A 23,274-nucleotide genomic window follows, 5' to 3' on the forward strand; every position below is an offset into this window, starting at 1 on the left:
TCCCAATTGCTCAAAATCTTGGAACGAGCTCATTCAGCAGCATCCCCAGCCCAAGATCCCCAGTCTTTGTACTAGTAAAAGTGTGCACCCTTTTCCTCAGCAGCAGGGGGTGAGTCTCACTAAGCTCAGCTCTGCTGAAGGCTCCTGGGTGCAGTCTGTGGCCAGAGAAACCCATGGGTACATGTTTGGCAGCCTCGGGTGCCCGCGTTCCCACCCCGGGGTAAGATAAAGCCCCTTTGCTCCACCCCACTGCCCAGCTTGGCAGAGGGACCCATTTTTTTTCAGCAGCACTAAACCAAGAAGGTGCTGGGCAGCCCAGAGCTGGGCTCGGGGGAGCTGAGCTGCATCTGGGACAGGTCGTGGCACCCCAAGGTTGTCCACCACATCCCCGGGGACCCAGCGGGGCTTCACCACCAGTTCCAGGAGCGAATGAATCTTTTCCCAAACACCATCAACCCCTTGAAGCCAGCAGTGTCTGAGCTCAGTGCAGGCCTGGGGGGGGGGGGGTGGGGTGGGTGGCAAGCAAGGCCCCAGAGGCAGCTGCTTATGTACAAGCTCTTTTCCGTGTGCATTTCACACCGTCGCGGTGGTTTGTGACTGACCAGAAACGTTAAAGGGCAGCGCATAAATAGCAGCAGGATGTTGAGCCGGAGCCCTGCGGCAGGGTCACAGCAGGAAGCGCGGGGGGACGGGGCTGCGTGGCCGGAGCAGCACCCACAGGGCAGGGCTGGCCCGGGGTGGCAGCACCGGAGATGCCAACAGCAAAGCCCAAGGACCTGCCCCCCGGCACATCCGTGTCCTGACCCCCGCGGCTGGATGGGGCTGGGACTGAGGATGAGGATGGCACAGAGATGAAGCTGGAGCTGGGGCTGCGCTCACACACTGCAGGGGTTGGCGGTGCTGCTGCAGGGCCAAGTCCCGGCGCCGGGGCCGTGGAGATCCCACCCAGCGCACCCAAGGGCAGCACGTGGCCCTGGTGTGAGCAGCTCTGGGCAGCAGGAGCTGTGGAGCCGAGGAGGCGCCCTGGGAGCCCCAGCGTGGGGCAGCGTGGCTGGGGCCAGCCTCAACCCCAAGGCCTGGCGTCAGTGCTGCTCCCGCTCCCGTGTGCCCATCCCGCCCTCTCACACACACACCCAGGTCCCCTGCGGTGCCCAGAGTGACCTCAGGGATTTTTTTCTTAGCCCTTGTGCCCCATTCCGAGAGCCCCTGCAGGGCACAGCTGAGCAACCTGTTGGCTGAGTGACAACGAGAAACCCCGCTCGGGTACAGGCGCACGTCACAGGAAACAGCAGCAGCAGCCCTGGTGCCTCACAGCCCTCGCCGGCAGCACTGCCAGGAGCAGCCCTGGCTCCAGCACCCGAAAATACCCACCCTAGAGCAGCGGGACGAGGCCAAACTAAAGGGGTCTTGCAAGGGCACGGGTTGCCCAGCACTGTGCCACGGAGCCCCTCTGCAACCTGGGTGCCCTGAGGACCCACCGTCTCCCCCACGGGGCAGAGTCCAGCCCCGATGGCTCCGGCGTGATGAAGAGAGCAGCGAGAGGCAGGTAAGGGGCTGGGGGGGTGCTCCCTGCTGAGGGCAGCAGCAGGGCAGGGGTGGGGGGGGGAGGCTGGGTGACACACAGCTTTGGCTGCGCCTCTCCATGGCTGAGGAACCAAAACACGTGGAGGGGTGTCCCCACAGCCCCTGCGCTCCCCACGGGGACTGGCGGGTTGGCACAGGGAGCCCCCCACACCAGGGGACACTGGGCTGGGGCAGGACAGCAGCACTCAGAGGGTGCTGCCCACCCTGGGGCTGTGGCTGCCCTGTCCTGGGAGGGCCCCCAGCTCACCCCAGCTGTGCCCACGGGTCCCCGGACACCCTCCAGGGCAGGAGAGGTGGTTTCCTTGAAGGGCTCCCAGGGGAGCTGCCCGTCAGGCTCAGCCCCAGCCCAGCTCCCTCTGGGGAGCACCGTGCTGGCATCCCATCCCCACGCAGCCGTGCCGCAGGGCTCGTGGCTCCGCAGGGCGCCGACCCCTCTCCTCCCCTCCCAGCGGCAGCAGCCAAGGGCCAGGGCGTGCGCTGACCCCGAGCGATGGGGAGCCTGCCCAGCCGCCAGAAGCCGCTTCGCGTCCCGCCAGGGGTTGCTGGCACCCCGCAGCCCCCGCAGGCAGGTAAGCACCTGGCAGCTGCCAGCCTGGTCAGCGCCCCCGGTGTGCACCGTCCTCCCACCCCAGCTGGGGCTGGGTGGTGCCAGGCCAGTTCTGAGGCCCCTCACCTTCCCCGCAGCCCCCAGCGGCTTCCTGGCCCTCTGCGACTTCCCCTCTGGCACAGGGGCAGCCACTGTCCTGACGATGGGGGAGCAGCTCCGCGTCCTCTCTGAGTAAGTCCCTGCACCGAGCAGGGGCTCCCAACCAGGGTGCAGCCCGCAGGGTTGGGTGGTGGTGGCACCCATCCTGGGGGTCCCATCCTGGGGGTCCCCTCCCTGTCCCCAGCAGCCTCAGCCCCTCAGGGTGGCTCGTCCCCATTCCCCGCAGGGACGGGGAGTGGTGGCTGGTGGCGTCCGAGGTGTCTGGCAAGGAGTGCCACGTCCCCAGCAGCTGCGTGGCCAAGGTCAGGCACAGGTAAATGCCAGGAAGGGTCTGTCCCAGAGCGGGCCCCGGGGCACACGGCCCAACCGTGCCCCCATGCTGGGACACCGTGCCCCGTTTCTCTCCCCGGGCTCAGGGAGGCGCCATGGCATGCCAGGGCAGCCCCAGGACCAGCACTGCTGGGGCAGGACGGGCCCTGGGGTGGTGGGTGTCCGGGCGCAGCGGCGTAAGGCTCTGCTGCTGCCTGCGCAGGTGGCTCTACGAGGGCGTCAGCAGGCAGAAGGCAGAGGAGCTGCTGCTCCGGCCGGGCAACCACAGCGGGTCCTTCCTGATACGGGAGAGCCAGACCAGGCGAGGTGAGAGCCCTCCTGTACTCCCTCCCAGCTCTTCCCACAGGGGTGGCGAGGGCCCAAGTGGGGTCCCAGCGGGGCTGATGCTCCATCGCTCTCACCTGGTGGCAACTACCTGCCCCGCAGAGCAGTTACCTGGTGCTGCTGCTCCCCGCTTCGTGCTGAGCCTCTGCCATGGGGCCTCAAAAAACCACAAGCAGGCTTCCTGCAGCTTTTGGTTAAGCAGAGAAGTGAAAAGGCTCAGAAGTGAAATGGGGCCCCTCACGAGGTACCCGGGGACCCTGCTGGGTGCCCCAGCGCACGCAGCTGATGCACTGGCACAGCCCATCACTGTCCCACAGCTGCCAGGGCACGGAGGGGGCTGTGGGGGGCCCGTCCCTGCACAACCCCTGCAAGGGCAGATGTGGGAATGAGGCGCAGCAGCTGCTGCTGAGGGACACGGCAGGCAGCTACCCCAGGTTGGCCCCTGTCCCAGCCCTCCCCCCTTGAAAGGGCTCAGGGCCTGGGGCTGGCACAAGGATGCCCCATGGGGGGGGAGGGTGCTGCTGCCCACCCCAGTGCAGGAGAAGGCAGGGCAGGGGGCTGGGTGCCCACGGCAGCCTCGCCGCGTGCCCCTCGCCCCGGCAGGCTGCTACTCGCTGTCGGTGCGGCGCAGCGAGCGCGGCTCCTGGGACTCGGTGACACACTACCGCATCCACCGCCTGGAGAACGGCTGGCTCTACATCTCCCCCCGCCTCACCTTCCCCAGCCTGCACGACCTGGTGGACCACTACTCTGGTAATGCCACGCCAGCCCCCCAAGCTCTGTGGGGGAGGCCCTGCACCCTGCAGGGAGGGAGGGGGGAAGGTGGCAGCCAGTCCCCCACCTGCCCAGGTGCCCCCAGGGCTGGGGTGCAGGTGGGGGGGACCCTGCCAACGCTGCCTCCTCCCTGCCCAGAGTTTGGAGAGGGGCTGTGCTGCCTCCTCAGGGAGCCCTGCTCCACACAAGGGGGAAGGGGGGCCCCGGTCCCTGCCCTGCCCGTTGCCATGAATAAGCCATCACTCAACTGGGACAAGATCGACAGGTAGTGACAGCGGGGAAGGGGAGGGCTGCCCCCACCAGACACTGGGGGGGTTGGGGGCTGCCCCCTGACTGCTCCGTCCACCCTCGCACAGCTCCCTCCTGCTCTCGGAGGCCACATCCGCAGCAGAAGACTCTCCCATCAGCCCGGGCCTGCGGGAAGCCGTCAGCTCCTACCTCCTGCTGACAGAGGCGGCCACCCCCGAGCAGCGCCCCACGAGGAAGGGGGCAAAGAGCAGCTGAGCGCAGGGCCCCCCTTGGCCACAGCCCCGGGGCAGACACCCGGCCCTCGGGACAGCGTTCGCGTGGTTTCAGCTCCGATTGTTGGTGCTGGGGGAGGTGGGTGCCTTGGGGCTGTTGGCCTGGACACGGGACAGCTGAGAGCGAGGGGCTGGCGCCAACGCCCGAGGAAGAGGCTGCCCAAAGCCCAGGGCGTGCGGAGGGGATGTTGGAGCACCCCGAGCATCACCCAGCACCCGTGGGAGGAGAAGCAGAGGCTGGGCAGAGCAGCCCCCCCTGCCTCCGAGGCTGCAGCAGGGCCCTGCCCCATCTGCGCTCCCACGGCAGCACGGAAAGGGATGCAAATACCCAACGAGCCTGGCCCGGGTGGGGGAACAGCCCAACCCCCTCAGACCCAGCAACTTCATTCAAAAACTTTTTTGCAGTGGGATGTCGGTGCAGGACAGTGCCTGTGAGCAGCAGCCACAGCCCACAGCCACAGTAGCTGATTTTTAAGCCTTTTAACATACGTACTGAGTTTAAGGTCCATAAACCAGGATCCTACTGGACACGCAGAATAACCATGTACAATATATTAATTAAAGGGCATCTTGTTCAGCGCCAAGGGTTTGTGAATGAATCATGAACTGCCAGCTGCAACCGCGGGGCAGGATTCCACTCACCACAGCCTGGGGAGTTTTGCTCCTCCTCCAGCACCCCAGCCCTGCCGCCAGCTTTCCCCAACGTGGGATGAGCCAACAGATCAGTTCTGGTCCTCAGCCAACTCACTTGGGGCAAATTAATGAGCCTTAGAGGTTCAAACATGTTTAACATCACAACTGCAATTCTAGGAGCAACAAGGAAAGAAATTGGTCCCTGCCAGGACAAGATGATCTAAAAATGCAGAACAGCAATATTCCTGTCCAACTGATCGAAGCCACATCTCTGGGCTAAAGGGGGCCTTAAAGGCAGCAGAAATGCCTCAGAGCAGCAACATGACTGAGCCTTTGCTGTCAACAGCCCTCCCTCAGCAAAGCAGGGCCTGGGGAAAGCACCCAAAGCTCTTCTCTGCAGTGAGGACTGGTGCAGAAGCAATTTTGCTGCATGGTGACATCTCTTCCTTCCTTCCCTCTGTGCCCAGAGGCTGGTGCAGCAGGACCCCCCTTATCTGCAGGTTTCCTGCCTCTGATAAGCTCAGATCTCTTCATTTTCATGTCTGACAAGCTTGCTCTTGCAAACCCACCGTCACTTTCTCATTTCCTTTCACACAGCAGCCCGGAGCTTTACACACTTGCTCAGCCATCAGCATCGAGCCCAGGTGTCCTCTCAGCACAAGACACAGGTCTGGGTTTATCCCTCAGCCTTGACCTTGCCCTGCAGTCAGCTTACACCACTGCTGTCACCCCTGGGGCCACCAAGACAGCTCAGACGGTTTTGCTTGCTTTATTTTTGCCATTAACCCACACTATGTGAACAAAAGCCAGCTCTTGGGCCTCCTTCCTCCACCTCCAACCTGGATCCGGGGTGTTCAATGCTTTCACACCAGTGATGGTTCTACCTCAGACTGGAGGGCAGTCACAGTCAAGAAACTGCTCCTCCTAGTGACTGGCAAGATGGAAAATGCCTGGTTGGAAAGCCTATTTCAATCCTTCCCTGAGGCCAGCAGCCTCCGAGCCCTTCTCCTTCCCAGCCCCAACAGCTCCTTTTTTCTGGGCACACTTCACTGATGCTGGGAAACATCTTCCCCAGAGGAGAGGCTGCTGCAGGGGGAGCCCAGGGGCCTGGGGTGCTGTCACCCCCGCTGCCTGCCTCCCACTGTTACAAACACTGCAGCCCCAGTTAACGTCACAGGCACAAAGCCAGATGCCAAACCAGGATTTTAACAGCTGGCAGAAGCAGAGAGCAGGTCCTGCCACCTCCTCCCAGCAGCGGCTCTCACCCCAGAGAGGGGAGGGCAGAGGGGAGAGGCAGGGGCTGCAGAGCTGCTGCCCCAGGCAGCGCAGGCCTGTGAAGGGACAGAACAAGCCCTGAGGAGGCCCACGGCTGCCAGAGCAGAACGGGACCTGCCTGCTGCCTCTGCCAGCCAGGGGTGGGCAGCCATGGAGAGCCGGCAGGGACAGGAGCTGCTGCCTGTCCTCACCAGGGGTGCTCCAAGTGCCCAGGACACTCACGAGAAGAGGAGCTTCTTGGCTGGGGGCACACTGAGCTTGCAGAGCTGTGGCCACCCGGGCCAGGTCAGCCACACTGCAGCCAGCACTGACGTCCTCTGAGAGCTCTGTCACCGACTGCAGAGGAAGTGGCAAGTACTTGGTGACTTCCAGATGTGCAACCTTGCCCTACAAGCTCTGCCCCCTCACCCACCTGAAACCAAACTGTTTGAGCATCTCCTTCACAAGAGCAGCTACCAAGCATGTGCCGGGATCAAAGGCACTTCTGAAAGTATTTGAAATAGCCCAAGTATCTCCAGTAGCTTTGGACCTCGATTTGGAGCACACCGCCATTTTGGGAGTCTAGATCCAGTGTGGTGTTCAGCAAACCACACTCCAACTGACACAGCAGGGTACGGAACCCACCACTTCACCAGTAGGTCCCTCCCTCTGCGTCCCTTGCAACAGTGTATGTACTCCATCTGCATAACTTAAAACCACCAGCCTGAGAGCTCAGGAGGTACACACAACTCCTCCTGAGCCCAATGCACCCCAACATCCCTAAACAATGGGAAACAGGGCACACTGTCCTTAAAAACTTGGTGTGGAGTGTTAACCAACTCGACTCTGTGGCATCATTCAGCCTTTACTGACAAAACACCCTGATGGCCCACGAGCACCACCAGCAGTAACAAACACCCTGCAGGCAAAACATGAGGAATTACAGCTTTTCTGTTGTTTTGTTCTCAGTTTTGCTGTCTGCATGTATGTTCCAATAGGAAAAAAGTGTGGTATTTTCTGTTTTTAACTATGTACCTATTTGAACATGGGCCTTTTCTGGTTAGCTCTGGCAGGTATTAACCAGACAAGAGCTGTATGCAGGTTTTCCCCTTCACAAGAGAGTTGCTATGCAAATACTGAAGGATTAGTATGAGGATATGAAATACTCTTCTAAAACAACTGTAATAGCTTGATGTGCTCAACAACGCCATTGGAAAAACCAGACCAAGTACCAGTCACGAACGCTTTCGCAATCTGATGCTGCAGCAGCACGGATGCTGCTCTAGCATCAAACTGAGCACGACCGAGATCCACGGCCTGGACAATGATCAACAGTAGATCGTGTAATTAGAGATGGTATTTTGGTCAAATAACAGTAAGAACATTAAAACAGTTGTGTCAGATTCCTTAGGCTGAGGAACTTCAAGGTGAATGTACCCCGATGAAGGCTGACAGATGACTTAGCAACTGCCACCTGATGTGAGAGTCTGCCTCTACAAAAATCTTAAGATCAAGCAAGCAAAACAGGAACTTGGACAAGCTCAGATCAGAGGGCACACATTTCCAGAGACATGGTTAGTCACAGCACACATTTCAGTAAGTTATTTCAAATTCAGACCACATCTTCAAAACCTGATTTTGCCATTTAAGCGATCAGCAAAGCCTACATGATTTGACTGAACCATGAAACACGTGCCTGGATCTGCTATCAGTGGCAGAATTTTCTCCAGGCCTCACAAGCCAAGCTCTAGCAGAGTGATGCACCATCTGGCCTTAAAATCCAGAGTTTTACAGGAATCTTGTTTTGAGGATGAAATCAGGAAGGCAAATTTGTTAGGAAAAAGGAATAAACTGGTTTTCCTCCTACTGGGGCAATTGTGAGGAGATGGAACCAGAAATGCATGTGAAGGCACACTGATGCCTGCCCCTGCCTTCAGGCACACCCTGTGCCAGGTACTTTCCCCTCCAGCACTTCCCAGCTTCTCCGCTTCCCATGCCTATGCATTTTCTCTTTAAGGATTGTTCAAATACATTAAAAGCTCCCTCCTTTGCATGAAGGCTAAAGCAGTACTCCCTTCACACAGTAAACATGCAGCTTCTACACCAAGCTTGCTGCTGCTGCCCAGAAGCATGACAACAGCTTTCAGGAGAATGTCACAGGCGCAGCACCCATGCTGGTGTTCCCTTCCAGCACAACCCTCCCCCAACCTGCCTGAAACTCATCCGCTAGCCCACTGCTACACAGACAAAACACATTTCCACCTGATAACTGTACAGAAGTTAGGTATTTTTCTCCACACGGTTTGCACTGTACAGCTGACAGCACTTGTCCTAATTCACCTGGTCTTAGGAACCGTTCAGGGAAGCTGCTACACCTTCAGGTCTCAGCACTCCTGGAACGAGCACCCTGGCTTCACACTGGTTTCCCAGCTCTTCTGGTTAGAGCAGCTTCCTACTCGCAACGCTCATCTTTTGTGAAATGAATCATCAGAGGGATGAGCCAGCTGCCCCTCTCTCATCAACACTGCCCCGTGCTCAGCAGCAGCCGCCCTGGTAGGCTGTTCATCAAAACAGGAACAAAAATAAGGGTCAGATTACATATACTAGGTCCTAATATATTAGGATTTGGGAATAAAGCGTACAAGCTCCTCACTAAAACAATATCCAACATAAACCAACACATAACAGTTTATCTATTAAAAATATTTATATGAGACAGATCTGGAAAACAATAGTTTCCATACTTTAGGAACAGTTAAGATCCATATTCCTGTCAAACTATGGTACCTGCATTTTAATGCTATCTGAAAAAAAAGTCCAAAATTATTTTATTGAATAATGATCAATCGAAACAAAGACTTTACTAAGACTTAACCAACAAAAACCTATTTATTTATTTATTTATTCCAAACACCAAGATACAGAAGTTTTCAAGTTTTGCAAATATTGCTCCAAAGCAAAATTCTATATACAGCGCCCTCAGATCTAATAGTGCATAAACAAAGACAAATATACTTATGTATCCACAGTGCAATGTTTGCTCATTTCATCAAGGCTCCGTGTTGCATTCACTTACCAGTGATTTAAAGAAATAAAAAAGTGACCTTCCAGACTGAACAGTTGGTCCAGACTACGAAATAACAATGTGGAAACTTGCAAAAACAGGGACAAAAATGAATCCAGGCAGAGCACAATAAAGAATCTTTCATGAACATGAGAAATGCTACTCTATTTCAAATAAATATTTTCAGTCTTTATCTGCAAGGGCTTCTCTAGCTTTACTAAAGGAAAACATGTATTTGCCATTTGATTTACCCATCAGAATCACCTTTTCTTCCAATTCTTAAGTACTGTCCTGAGCAAAAATAAACTGGCAAAGTAAAAACGTACAATGAACACACAAAAAGCAATTGCTTGGGAAGGAGAATTTGAACTCTGGAGTGAAAAGTCTGCTCAGGGATTGAACTGCTTTCAAACAGTAAGCGCAGCTGACTTGTTAACACGCAGCTATGTTCTTCTCAAGACGCCCGGTCAGAGTGCTTGCTGTACAGATTTCAACCAGGAAACACCTTTCTGGTCCATCTCACCTGAAAAAACCCCAAAACCTTCACAGTTGTCTGGCACGCTCCTTCTGATGCTGTTCTGGTTGTCTGGTTACTGCGCCCTGTCCTGGAGCTACACCTGAATTCAGCTGTCATTAACAGGATGAGACAAGGTGTAAGCACTGCCCTCATCTTCAGAGAGCAAAGTGATTCTTAAATATCACGTAAGCTTTATTCCAAGTGTGTTACAGAAAAATAAGTTTATTTTTCTGCTGTACATATGTTGCATTCACCAACTTGTACTACAAAACTGTGAGACGAATCATTCCCTGAAATGAGTCTTGGCACAAAAGCCTTAGTTACTACCTAGAGTAGCCTAATTAGTTTGTTTTCTGAAGGAAACAGAACATTCACTGTGTAGATACCGTTAACTCCTGCAATAATATTGGATATTTCAAGCTTGCATTATTCTTTGCAGTATACAAACATTACAGATTCATATCCAAAATTAATAATTTGTACAGCTATGGGCCTTTCAGTTACAACTGTGCTTGAATTTTACCCTTTGGTGGCACCATCACCCCCAATAAAATCAAGGTAACCAATCTCACTTTTCAAGGACACCCTCTCACTGCAAAAAACACCATTTTCCACAGTGAACTCAGCAATATTTGGGAAGGAAAACTAAAGTCACAACCGTTATTTATGGAGTTATGATCTGCAGCTGAAAGACTTTTAATGTCTCAAATGCTTACAATACACCAATGTTTCAAAAGGTACTGTATAATGTGACTTGAACACAAGCAGCATTTTCACCTCTCCCTCACGAAGTAATACAAACCGGAAAATTAAAACTTAAGGTATAAAAAGGGACTCTGTGAACATACACCATTTAAGATAATAACCCACTCACCGTCCGCAAGGACAGCACCTCATGCATAGATCTTGAGGCTTTATTTACACAAATATAAAATAAACTGATTCCCAAAACCACACATTCATAGAGTAAGTCTTTACAATGAACATGTTCATAGTATTGAAAAAAGTCTGCATTTCAAAATATAACCGGAATGACAATTATTAACAAATGGGTAGAAAACTACGTAACGTCCGTTACAGACCTTGCTGAAGTCTGGAACTCCGAGCGCATCCCCCGTCTGCTCATGGCGGTATCTCCTACTGCCACAACAAGGGTGTCCCACTAGCACTGCTTCAGGAGGCACACTATGGCCATTTTTAAGAGCTCAAGAATGCACATAAACACAACGTTAATGGGTTTCCCCAGTACCAAGTCATGTGATAGTGACAGGATAAATATGGAAAACAATCATTTATTCTGAAAATAAGTGCAATCCACCTGTGACCTTCTGCTACATTATTTAACATAATAGAAGTGGGGTTTAGGCCACTGTTACTTGCAAACCTCCACATAACACTTTATAGTTAAGAGCTGGACATTCATACTTACTAATTCTGAAAACTGTTATAACATTTCCTAATGATTAAATACTGTGTGCTATTATGCATAAACCAGAAGGAATAAAACATGACACAAGTCACTTAAACTATACAAACTTATTTACAACCTCTGTCAACTAAACATTTTTGGCTCTTAGAACTCTGTTCTTCAGTGGCACAATTTTTAGTCAATTTAATTATGAAAAAGTCTACCATTTCAATGAGCAAGTTGTATGGAGTGAAAATTTAACTGTAATTTATCAATCAACACCCAACCTCTGAAGACAACAGTATGACCCCTTCCATATTGTTATAATTGTCTAATAAACCCGAAATTATGATGATAAAATAACCTTTTTGCTGTTCTTTGAACAGTGCTTCTTCACAAATCCCTGAAGTCAATCTGCATCACATGCAACCAGCATGCTAATTTCATTTAAATATACAGAGCTGTTCACATCAGATGCTCCAACTTTGCACTCAATAACAGTCTCCAACATCTTCTAGTCTCACGTTGAGCAGCACAGTGCAATCTGTTGCACTTTGCCTAGGTCCGTTATAAGCTGCTTTATACAATGTTTGAGTTGTGGGAGTCGAGCTAGGGGTTCTGGTGGTTCCAGCTCTCCTGTATAATCCAGCCAACTCTCCAAAACTGTGAAGAAAAACAAAGCTGTCACCATCCAGTTCTGAGCAAACAGATCACCTAAGTTTCAAAACAGGAAATCTTTAAGTCTTTTGTGAATCTTGAGAGCGCGGTGGGCAGTATTTTTAACACATGGTATTTGAGAAATCAGAAAACCAGGCTCCTCACACCAATCTTTGCAGATAGCTTTTGAAACACGACAAAATAATTGGCAGGGGGAAGGAGAGAAGAAAAGCAAATGTTCCTAAGAGAAAGCAGGGAAGGAAAACTCAGGACTAGATATTGTGAAACCTGGTGCTAAGCTTCCTCTATCTGTATCAATTCCAGAGCAAGGACACTGCAGTACAGGAAGTTTATACCGTCAGAATATCTTTAAGATCAGCACTAGATGCAGTTGAAAATCCTAAAAGGATGGGACTATGCTAACGAAAGAAGTTTGTTGTCAATACAGAATACAACTGGCCAAGACAAAGAACTGGGTAACAGAAAACAGGGATGAAGTCTAACAGCACCACCAGCAGACCACTGCACAACGAAAATGAACTCCTGCTCTAAACTTCTCAGCAGGAAACAAGAACCAGAAGTACTATTGACCAAAAGACAACAACTGGGGTGACAATGCAATACGACCACAAGAAAGGTGTCAGACTGAACTACAATGAGTTCCGGGTCAGGACAGTATCACAGAAGGAGACTGAAGCCTTGCAGATACACTACACCTGCCAAGAGAAGCAGCAGAGCCACTGCCACTGACTGATCAATAGGCCAGTTTAACCTAAGGGCAGTATCTGCTGGACAACTGGTGGGCATCACCCAACCACTGACACATCCAGACTGGAAATAAGAGAAGTCCTGATCAGAGTAGCAATGCTCTGAGCAGCCTCCAGCTCAGTAGCAGATACAAAAAGCCTGACTTTAATGAACCAGTTTCTTCATTTATGAAACAGGCATTATGATTACAGACCTGATTGATCTTCATTACCTGAAATACTCTTTCAGTTCTTCAACTTTTCAGTACCTTACTGCACGATAAAGAGAGGATCTTACTTTGGCAAAGGTTAGATTCCCAACACCCTTGCAAGAAAAGCTTCTGTTGTAACCACTGTACAGCCAATGGTCAGACTTAAAGATGTTAAGAAAACGAGCTATCCTGGATTGTTTAATGCAACACATGAAGGGTTTAGAAGTTTTCCATTACTAGGAAAACAAATTTCAAGAGACATTTAAGTAAAGAATTTGGAAGAGACAGGAAAAGATGAGAGTCTTGTGCAAAGAGGCCACCTAGAACAGGTTAAAACAGCCCACAAGGCCCTGAGGAACTGGGAAGTTCAAATACACAGAGGTATGGAAAACGACAAAAACCTGAAAGCAAAAGACATGGAAGATATTCCACTACATCATCTGATGCAAGTATTGAAAGGTGATCTAACGAACTTTTTCTATAAAATTCTGCTCAGTTTTCATTTGATCTCTGTTTTAGTATCTGCCCCCCACATCAGCAGCATGTCTATTTTCTATTAGTAAATGCAGTGTATCTGACAAAGCAATACTGATCTCTTTGTAGGTCTGCAGAAGTGAAATCCAAGTTAACATGTTTTGAACCGGTAGTTCAGTTAAATACAGTTTTTTGAAATGGAGAAATATTACCTACCATCTAGCTCCTTCTCAATGAAATCCATTCTATGTATGACTTCATCTTGCAGAGATTCCACGTGAGCTAAAAGATTAAGCTGCCACTGCAGCTGTGAGTTCACAACTCCTTCCTTGTCTTTTTCCAGCAATTTCATTTCAATAGCTTCCTCTGGAGAGACTTTCTTGGAGACAGACTCTCTTACCTAGCAGAAACACACACATCAGTATTTGTTACAGTGAAACAGAACTGGTGAGCCAGACTGCCTGGGTCCTTACAGTTACCCAAGCGAAATGCTCAACGAATCTTACACTAGTGGAGGATAGAGACCCACAGAGAAGGGGCCATACACAGATATTAAGGCAGTTTCGGCAAGACAATCTAAATATAGACATACTTTTGTTGGTGATTTGCTAAAACCTATTCTTTGCACTTCACAAGCCTCTGGTTATGGAAAGATAACATATATACACATTCTGGGGGGAATATACTGCACTTAATCTGTACATCCTAGGGAACACTAAAGCTATTTTTAACATGACAGTAATCAACTACAGAGCAAATGATTTTGCAGTGAGAAGGGATTTTTTCCTGAAGGAATCTGATTTCAATTCTACTAAAACTTTCATCAAAGCATCTAGAAAAACACATCACCACCACTTATAAAACTTGACTTCACTGTCAGCAGTGTTGGTTCTACTCCCCTACTTTTTTCATCATTTTGCTGAAATATGACAGGATTCAGAAAAAGGCTCCTAAAAGATCAGAGAACTGAAATATATGCATTTCTGGGAACATACAGCAATCTCAATCAATTTGTTAGAGAAGTTAAAAAACATAAGTTACAGCTTACATATGCATGAAATAAAAGCTAAACAACCTTTTAATGTAAAAAAGGGAGGTCAGTATTTCCCAGAGGCTTTCTAACATCTGTCAGACCTTATTTCATATGACTTGGAACTAACTGAAGCAAAATTTTTGCACTGGGATGTAGAAAGGCAGGCCTCATAGACCTGAAAATGAGAACCAAGAGTTGAAAAGATAAAACTAGAGCGCTCCAGTAGAAAGAAGATACAGGACTAGTCAGTGATCATTCTTAAACATCAGTTCAAGCTGATACTTCTTTTTCCCACCGTGAAATGCTCCTGAAGAACCTGGAATTAATTTAGCTAGTGTAACTATTAAAAAGAAACATGGGAACAAGATGGAAATAGCTAAAAGCTGGAGTACCAGTGTATTTGGTAGTGTCAGACATGCTTGCCCTGTTCTCTCTCTATCCCATTGCTGGTGTTTATTTTTACATTTAACACACAAAGGTAAGCAGCAATGAACTGCCAGTAGACCATAATGCATGTTCCAGACTGTGCAGATGATTTGATTCCCAAAGCCCTCTTCAAACTTTAAAATTATTATTTGAAATGGAGGAGTTGATCATGCCTATCATTTTAATACATATGGGCAAATTAAATTTAACAGTATAGGAAAAAACTAAACACAAATAAACTAAATACTATTAAAAAAGAGAGTTGAGTTTTGCACTTTGTCAGGCAAAACCTTTATGCAGAGAAAGTTATTTTAATACAAATACCTTAGAGTATTATTTAACACAAATACCTTAGAGTAATTGTGTTTGGATTCATTTTCCATCTTGCATATTTCTCGGTCCAGATTCCAGCCAAATCTCTCTGACAGAGCATCGTCCCCATTTTCCCTTATTCTATTCACTCCATCATCCATGGCTGAACCTCTTGTTTCCACAACCAGTCTCTGCTCTATTGCAGGGTAGTAGGCCCGAGGCTTCTGGTAACAGTGTTCACTCGTAATGTAAGATTCCTCCACAGAAGGAATGGCTGAGGGTTTCTCAACTGTCCCATTCCAAGTTCTATAACTTGTTGTCTCCCCTTTGCAACAGTTTTCCTCAATGTGAATGATGTGTTTTGTATGAATTTTTTCATCAACCGTAATGTGCTTCCATGGATGGCACCAAAGCTTTAGGTCAGGATGTTCTTTATTTCTGTTCAAACATAAAAAAAGTAAAACACCCGAATTTAAATGTCAAAGTGACTGAGCAAACTATCCTATTACATAAAGAAATTAAGTAAGAATATTTGAACTACTACATGCTTTAGTCATCGTAACCAGTAAAAAAATACCCAAATATTCTGAAATAATATCATTTCACTGACCTCAGTTGTGTATCTTCCTACAATGTTCTGTTAGGTTCACTATTTTCATTTCTATAACACGGTCTATAAGCCAAGTGTTGGCATTAAGAAAAAAATTGAAGAGTAAGTTTCAAATAGGTAAATACAACCTTTTGCCAATGTTGCCCTTGAAGGATCGAGCATTTTGCTTCAATATTTTCAATTTATTAACAGCATAAACTCATTTTCACTGGGATATTTTTAGTAAGGTAAGTCAAGTACACTGAAGCTAAACTAAGATTTTAACAATTTTAAACACCCATAAAACAAAAAGACCCCCTCAAACCACTCAGTGTCAAACTTTAGCCTGTAGTTCCCAAAAAAACCTTCAAAAATTAAATCCATTGATCTTTTATAACCCTTTTATAATGACAACAATCAGGGACTTGGGGGGGTGGCGATGTAGAACTTATTATTGCCTTTAAAACTAACTTTCCTTTATATCCCAAGATGCTGGGCAAACTCTACTGCCTGGTACACCAACACGCTGTAGTCCCTCACCTGATTCTTATAAAAATGATTGTTTTAACTGTTTTCAAATTGACTAATACATTATTTATTCCAGCAGCAGGGACAACTATAGGTATCAGATTCTTACATGGATATAACAAACAAAAAATTTATAGTGAGCATTGTTACTGATACTGTTCTTCCACATGTCTGTCAGACATTACAACAGCAGTAAAAAGGAGAGCAAAGCAGAATCACTCTGCTTATTTTCAAGAGTAGGCAGCTTATATGCTACAGGCTGCAACAATTCAGCCAGAACAAATCCTGACCCTAAAGCACCTGTATTCAGCTGCACAGAAAGGAGGGTGTCTGCCCCAAAACCCCACTCTGTGCTTCCCTGCAAACAAAGGCAGATGGACTTACTCCATTAAGGTGATCCAGCTTTTCCAGCTGTTAACCAAACCACTCAACAAAACATGACCATTTTATTTCTAGAGTAACTGCTTTCTAATCCATTCTACAGTAGCTAAGGTTTCTTCGGTGAGAAAACTAGAGTTAGTACAACGGCCAAGGACTTGCTCAGACCGCTTTATACAAGCGCCTCTACCTACACGCCTAGGATACCCTTGGTGAGCCATCCCAAAGGCATGCCTAGAAAGTGAAAGCCAAGTGTTCATTTACCAAAGCTTTCTACTCCAGCTCCACTGATAACGCTACACCTAAAGGCACTATTTTGCTCAGCAAAAAGCAAGGGATAACTTTACAGGAGACAGTAAATTGAGAGATGATGCACCAGCTACATAAGGATGAAAGATTGAACGCTTAATACTTGAGCAACCTTTTACCTATTGCCTTCTGAAGGCTGGCTCTCCCTGCCATTGCACCGAAGTTGTCAATGTCACCTCTGATCCTTTGCTACCTCCTTGAAATACTCAGCAACCCTCTTCTAATAATTTCAGGCAGCTGTGAAATCATCTCCTCTCCCCTAGGTGGTAGATCTGCATCAACAATATAATAATTCTTTTAATTCAGCATTTTAAAAAATACTTTCTGGTTTATGTAGTGATAAAGAAAACAGGGGCTATAGCTTTTAACAAGATGGTCCTAACAGGACCACACCTCATCTTTAATTAAAGCAGGTCATCACACCAACTTCAAGACGGGAGAGAAAAGGAACAAAGTCTGTAACAAGCATCACATACTTGCCCACTGCTCCACACCTTAGTACTATGCAAGTCTCAATTTATAATTGGAAAGTTACAATCTAGAGTCTTGCTATTTAAGAAAAGGCCTAAGGAGTGGTCTCACAATATTTATGTTCTACCCTCTCCAAAGAGGAGAGAGATTACTTACAGATCTGACTAAAGGATACAATAATGGAGAAGTAAAACCTTATGTTAAAATTGCTACTCTTTTGCTTTAAGCATTATTCCCCTGTCAAAGCATTTCAAGTACTGCCAGTGGCCCTACTGCATCACCACTGATTAAATTTAGGGAAAAAGTTCTAAAGAACACCAGAAACACTAAAAGCTTTGCTTTCCAAATAGCTGCTGCTGTGATATTTATTAACTAATAAAATATAAACATGGAATTCAATCAATTTAGAACTGCTGGATTTGAGTTAGAAAGATTTTTTCAATCATCAGAACCCAAGGATGACTTTAAACAGGAAAAGATGCAAAAAAATTTGTACAGTGATTACAGAATATGTTATTTTTTTCCACATATATCTATAATAATTTTTGCATAGAAATTAATTGCTACAGGTTGCTGAAGGTGCAACTGGTCCCAGTACAACAGAGCAACACACTATGCTGAACAAAGATTTGCTTTCTGCTGGAAAAGCAATGATTTAGAATTACTGGAATGGAGAAAGCAAGTGTTAAAAGAATGCTGCCATAGGTTATATTGCCTGTCCTCCTCTTGTTGCTTAAATCTATTTAGGTGCTTTAGGAGAAGCTATTGTTACTCGTTTTCTCCCTGTTTCCTCCACACTTTCCCAACCCTTCCAGACACATAGTCAAGTCACACTCCTCAACACAATTAAATAGTTTTTAAGCAGCCAAGTCCTTTCCCAAGATCACATTAGCAATTCAAACTATGTTGTTATATATCCACAAAGCAGCAAAAAATAAGTCTGAAATTCTGGTTATTTTTCTACTATTTGAAATCTAATTCACATGGAAAACATGCCAACTGATACTTAAATACTGCTTACTGTAATATGCTCATCTTCAGCTGCAGTCCATGCAGTACTTCTATCACTCTCTGTACATCGCCAAGAAGTTGGTGAGTGGCTACTATCTTCTTGGCATTCTGGTGGGAATAATTTTCTTCCAAAAATGCTAAGCCATGCATGTGACCATTACTTAACCACTCCTTCTCATACCAGTACTTTAAGCTGGACCTCTGACCTAAAGCAACAGTAATGAGTATGTTAAAATGAAGCATTAACTACGGTATGTCAACATTACTGGTAGTAATTCTGATTATCTCAAAGTCTTGCAACAGCTTATTTGTTCTTATCAATAGTACCAATAAAGATTCTATAACAGCAGACAAAACCCTGAAGACATGAAGAACCTGTAAAGTGGGAAGCACATTGATAACCTCAGTCAAAAACCTCTGCCCCACTGTAAAAGCATTCAGACCCCAAATTCCACCAAAGGACATCCACAAAAAGTAACTGCAGCTGAGGCACAGAGCAAAGTGTATTTTTAGCAGGGTATCACACTGTCTAGTAACCATGGTTATAACTAAAGCTGTAGGTTGAATATAGCTCTCTGCAGACAGAAAAATGCAGCAAAAGGCTGTGAACTTCCCTTCTCCAGAGGTCTCATTTTTAAGCATTATACATGTATTAGCACAGTCAGTGAAAAGTAAATTTTAAAGAATCAATTATAAGGTTCTGATGGAGAACTTGCCTAAGTCAGGCTATTAATAATGCTAATTCTAGCTTAAGAGGACAGAACAGCTGAAATGAAATTACGTTAAATGTGATAAATACATCAGTAAAAGTAACTTAAGCAGCCAAACAATATGGTATTAGCAGGAAAGAGTGGAACTCGAGATGCTTGTTAAATAACAAAAATACAACAAAAAAAATCCAAGCCAAAAACCCAACAAAAGCCCACACACATCCTGCAAAATGTGTTGTTACAACAGATGTTCTCAGAAGACAGCTCAGCACCCTGAGAAACACCGCATGATTCACTGGCCTATATACAGTCCAGCCAGTGAACCTACAAAATCAGAGATAATATTGGAACACAGAACATTTACAGAGAAGTCTCCAATATAAGCAGGTTAATACTGACTAGAAGTTTCAGCAGTTCAGAAGCAGCTAAAGAAAAAAGTTCCTAGGCAGCCAAGTAAGAACAAGGGATTTCACTACACACACATTAGGTAGCATCGCTGCCCATGCTACTGGCTTTGGCACAATGAAACAAAGCAAGCAAACTTTGGAAGCCATAGAGAGAAATGAGCAGAACAGATTGTTCATTTCTATGCTTTTGGATGGTAGTTATCGAATGGCAGCAAAATGGTTTCTATATCATGCCCTACAAGAATATCCGTGGATATAAAGGGCACTTTCAAACTTAAATTCAATACTAATGCTCTGTCTGGGTAAAAGAGTACAAGCAAATGAGTGCACCTGTAAGCACCCACAGCTACCAGGCTATATAGGACAATAATCCGTGTTTTGATGTAAAACCTCCAAAAACTCTCAAACAAAAACCAACACAAGGAAGAATGCATTTTCAAGGCTGTAACAGCTGAGCTTTTCGGGCGGATATGCTGTATCAAGCAAGAGATCTTCTAGGTATGGCCAGAACCACTTTGGAGACATTCCTGACATACCTGCATTTATTTTTGTGTTAGGGAAGCTACCATCTGTGACAGAAAATGAAGTTCAGTCCCCAAGAATAAAATAATGAATTTTAGAATTCTATGGTCATCTGAACAACACTGAGATTATCCAACTGCAGCCCCTCCATGGCATTGTCTACTTAGCTGTGTACTCGGAGACAAAAGGTGCTCCCTTTCTAGGTGTGTAAGCTTAGGAGAAGACACAAGAAAATATCCAACAATGTACACTTTCTGTGGCTTGAATGAATCTGTCACATCCTAAGCATCCTGATAATGTTTAAGCAAGGGTAAATGTTAACAAATCTCTCAGAAATCCCACTTGACTCAAAAAACTGTCTAAAATGACAGTTGGTACACTTTTTTAGGCATAATTAAACTAAACTTGCTTTTATTTCCAATAATATGTTTCATGCTGTTACAAGTCCCCACACTGAACTGTGGAAAGCTCCTAGATAAGAATTTGCTGAACGGCTATGCCTGGTTTTAAAAGCAACTTCTTTGCAGATTCAGAAAACCTATTTAGCTCCTTTCAAGCCAACAGCAGATTCACTGAAATTGAGAAGTCACTTTTGCAGTCAAAAAATTGGACATTTTTCCCTTTCAAAGACAGAGGCAAAAATTAAGCCCAAGTTAAAAAAAAATAAAATGTAAGTTTCAGGATCTTCAAAGCAATGGTTAAGAAGCAATTAAACTAATTAAGCAAAGAGTTAGTTGTAATAAGTTTTTACCTAAAAGTATTCTGATGAAGTTTCTTACCAAATACAAATAGTTCAAGTGTGATGACACAACTTCAGTTTGCATTTAAACTTACAAGAGCTCAACTAACTCAAATTAACACAAATCAAAGCAAAATAGCTTGAAAATAAAGGGTTAAAATCCTGGAAGCAAGATACTGTAAAAAAAAGTTGAACTATTTTACTACAAAAAGTTAAACTATTTACTACTTACATAGCCAAATGTAAGCATAGCATGTCTCCTTGCTATGAGTACAACCAACATTAGTATATGAACTACACAAATCAATGAGTTAAGCTACAAAAAAGTTGGTAGTTATAAACAGCCAAAAAAAACCCCAGAGATAACAATCCAAATATGTCTATAAACCAAAAAAAGTCTCATGATGAGGCAAACAGATCCCATTTTCTCATAATTTATGAACACGGACTTAAGCCCCAACCTTGTCGGTTTCCCCACTCAGCGAGGCTTTACAGTTCAGAGACTAGGAAGTCAAAAAAGATCCACGTAAGTAATTTTACCCGCTGCATAAGATGGACTAAGACATTTTAAAATATATAGTTAGGAGTAGAGAACACATTGCTTAATCAACTCTGAATGCATTACCCAAGATAAAAACAAATATAAGTTATCTTCGGTAATGCAGTCAGATGGGTAAGATCCACGGCTGTTGAGAACCAGTAAGCCTCTTGCTGACTTATTTTAAAGAATGTGTAAGCCTGGTCTTGTTGGGGGAAAGCTGCAGTCACATCCATAAGATGTGCCCATGGGGAGTCTTTGCTTAAGTTTCCTGAGTGCTTCTAAATTTGTTTTCCATAGCCAGACAGTACAATCCTTATTACTGGCAAAATGTGTGTGACAGATGGTCACCACAGTTAAAACATTCATTTCCATTTCTGTCCAGTTGTAATTCCACAATATTGACTCATACACTTTCACACAAATTAAATTTTCTGTATCTATAACTGAACTCAATTATCTATGACAGACATAGCCAGCGAAGAAAAAAAAAGTTTAATCTTTGCAATATATATATAAACTAATAAAGTTACTACATATATAAGAAGGTTCTGTAACCTTAAATTTCTGTACCTGGAGGATCTTGGCAAATATAGCAGGTATATTTCTCAGGTACATTATCTTCCAGTAAACCCATACAGACGCCATGCTGCCAGCACAGACACTCTTCACACTGTTTAAAGTCAAGAAGTGCACATCAACAGAAACGAAACCTAAAGGATCTCAATAAGATTACCTCAATTAAGAGACACATCAGCTACATATTTTAAGACAAAAAGGTGTGTTAATAGCCATCCCCCTCTTCCAGCTACAAGCAAATACATTAAAGAATCACACTACAATAAAATCTGAACCCTTCCCACACATTTTTCACATGGATTTCTGGAGAATGACAAACAATTACAAAGTAGAAGCAGAGATCCTGAAAGGTGCAAAAACATTGCCTTTGGAGATGGAAATCTTTCGCAAGATACATGCACACATCATCAGAACAGTAAAACAGCAGGCAATCAAGCTTTCTTTAGCAAAATATATCAAGTTTTCTAAATTAAAAGGTTTCCCTCTCAAACAGTACATCACATTCAATTATAAAATCCAAGGGATATTTATGTCACATAGTAGTCCTATTATGCTTTACTGATACTTGTATCTCAACCATTTTATCTATTTCAAAGGTAGCTCTACTAATATAAAACTAAAGTGCAGATGCATCTGTACTAGCTTTAAAAGATTCTGACATCCTTCACACAGTGTGAGCAATCACATTGGCAAAGACGGAATATAATCTGGCCCTACTTTTTTAGCGCAGTTATGCTATTTAAAAAGCACTGTACTTGAAGCCATACAGTTTTATAACAGTAAAAAACTATATTCACATGTTCTGTTTCAGTCACTCCCCCCCACCCTCCAACAAGCAGACAACTTCAACTGTAGCCTAAAGACCACTGAAACATGGGACAAATTGATTGACAAATTGAAACTGTGGCTCACTTCAGAATTACTATTTTCACAAGCATTGATACAATAGATCACAATCTTCCATTTCTCAGAGCACAAGCCAAAAGCTTAATACAGACATCTCATCAATATCGGCAAAGGTTTTCAAAGTGAGTGAAACCAAACACAAACAGTAACTGCAAGCAATCTTAGACGCTGCTCTTCACTGACCTACAAAGATGCCAGCTTGATAAACATCTCATCTGTGTTGAACACCACTTATACCTCTTTTATTAATGCTCTTATCTGCTGCCTTTCCTCAACCTAGGAGAGACAGAAAGGGACCACCAGTTTTTGAATACATCATTGTATTGAAGTGGTCTAGGTGTGTAGCAAACAGAAACACTGGGAATGGAGAACGTAAAAAGGTTAGAAACAGGTTTCTGAAAGATGGGACTAACAATGTTTCGCCTTACAAAATGGGTCCTAAATCAATAAGGAGATGTTTTCAAAAAAGGCTGAGACACCACTCCCCCTTCACAAAGCTGATTAGTAGGAGCCAGAAAAAGGTGTCCTAAAATGAAGAAAACTGATTAATAAAAATAGACTATGTGCTAAAAATAAGAAGGGAGCTCCTGGACCTAGTTACACTTGCATCCT

General features: G+C 45.9%; 2 protein-coding genes across 15 annotated transcripts in view; one reads left to right on the forward strand and one right to left on the reverse strand.

Annotated features, from left to right (window-relative positions):
* The first annotated feature begins 677 nt into the window (after positions 1–677).
* On the forward strand, positions 678–4,375 carry SLA2 (Src like adaptor 2). Its single transcript, XM_074843245.1, has 7 exons — positions 678–1,546; positions 2,034–2,153; positions 2,269–2,362; positions 2,517–2,603; positions 2,823–2,926; positions 3,548–3,983; positions 4,075–4,375. The coding sequence occupies exons 2-7, from the start codon at positions 2,075–2,077 to the stop codon at positions 4,220–4,222; spliced, it is 948 nt and encodes a 315-aa protein (XP_074699346.1). The 5' UTR covers positions 678–1,546; positions 2,034–2,074; the 3' UTR covers positions 4,223–4,375.
* Positions 4,376–8,996: 4,621 nt separating this feature from the next.
* The window catches only part of PHF20 (PHD finger protein 20), a 74,760-nt gene continuing 60,482 nt past the window's right edge, over positions 8,997–23,274 (reverse strand). For 13 of the 14 annotated variants that reach the window (XM_074843235.1, XM_074843234.1, XM_074843233.1 and 10 more), the window contains 5 exons: positions 21,751–21,850; positions 18,272–18,467; positions 15,014–15,413; positions 13,421–13,604; positions 8,997–11,778 (listed from right to left, as the gene is read on the reverse strand). In XM_074843235.1, coding sequence (XP_074699336.1) covers positions 11,636–11,778; positions 13,421–13,604; positions 15,014–15,413; positions 18,272–18,467; positions 21,751–21,850 — 1,023 coding nt within the window. In that variant the 3' untranslated portion in view covers positions 8,997–11,635. The remainder of the gene's footprint in view (positions 11,779–13,420; positions 13,605–15,013; positions 15,414–18,271; positions 18,468–21,750; positions 21,851–23,274) is intronic. The other variant, XM_074843241.1, reaches the window with a different exon arrangement.

Source organism: Strix aluco, chromosome 17, assembly GCF_031877795.1.
Source record: "Strix aluco isolate bStrAlu1 chromosome 17, bStrAlu1.hap1, whole genome shotgun sequence".
In the NCBI taxonomy this organism is placed as follows: Eukaryota; Metazoa; Chordata; class Aves; order Strigiformes; family Strigidae; genus Strix; species Strix aluco.

Bases quoted from the DNA above. Each gene is read 5' to 3' on its own strand.
- SLA2 (XM_074843245.1), top strand. From the start codon at position 2,075: ATGGGGAGCCTGCCCAGCCGCCAGAAGCCGCTTCGCGTCCCGCCAGGG. The intron at 2,363-2,516 runs GTAAGTCCCTGC...CATTCCCCGCAG, and splicing joins CAGCTCCGCGTCCTCTCTGA to GGACGGGGAGTGGTGGCTGG. The intron at 2,604-2,822 runs GTAAATGCCAGG...CTGCCTGCGCAG, and splicing joins GTGGCCAAGGTCAGGCACAG to GTGGCTCTACGAGGGCGTCA.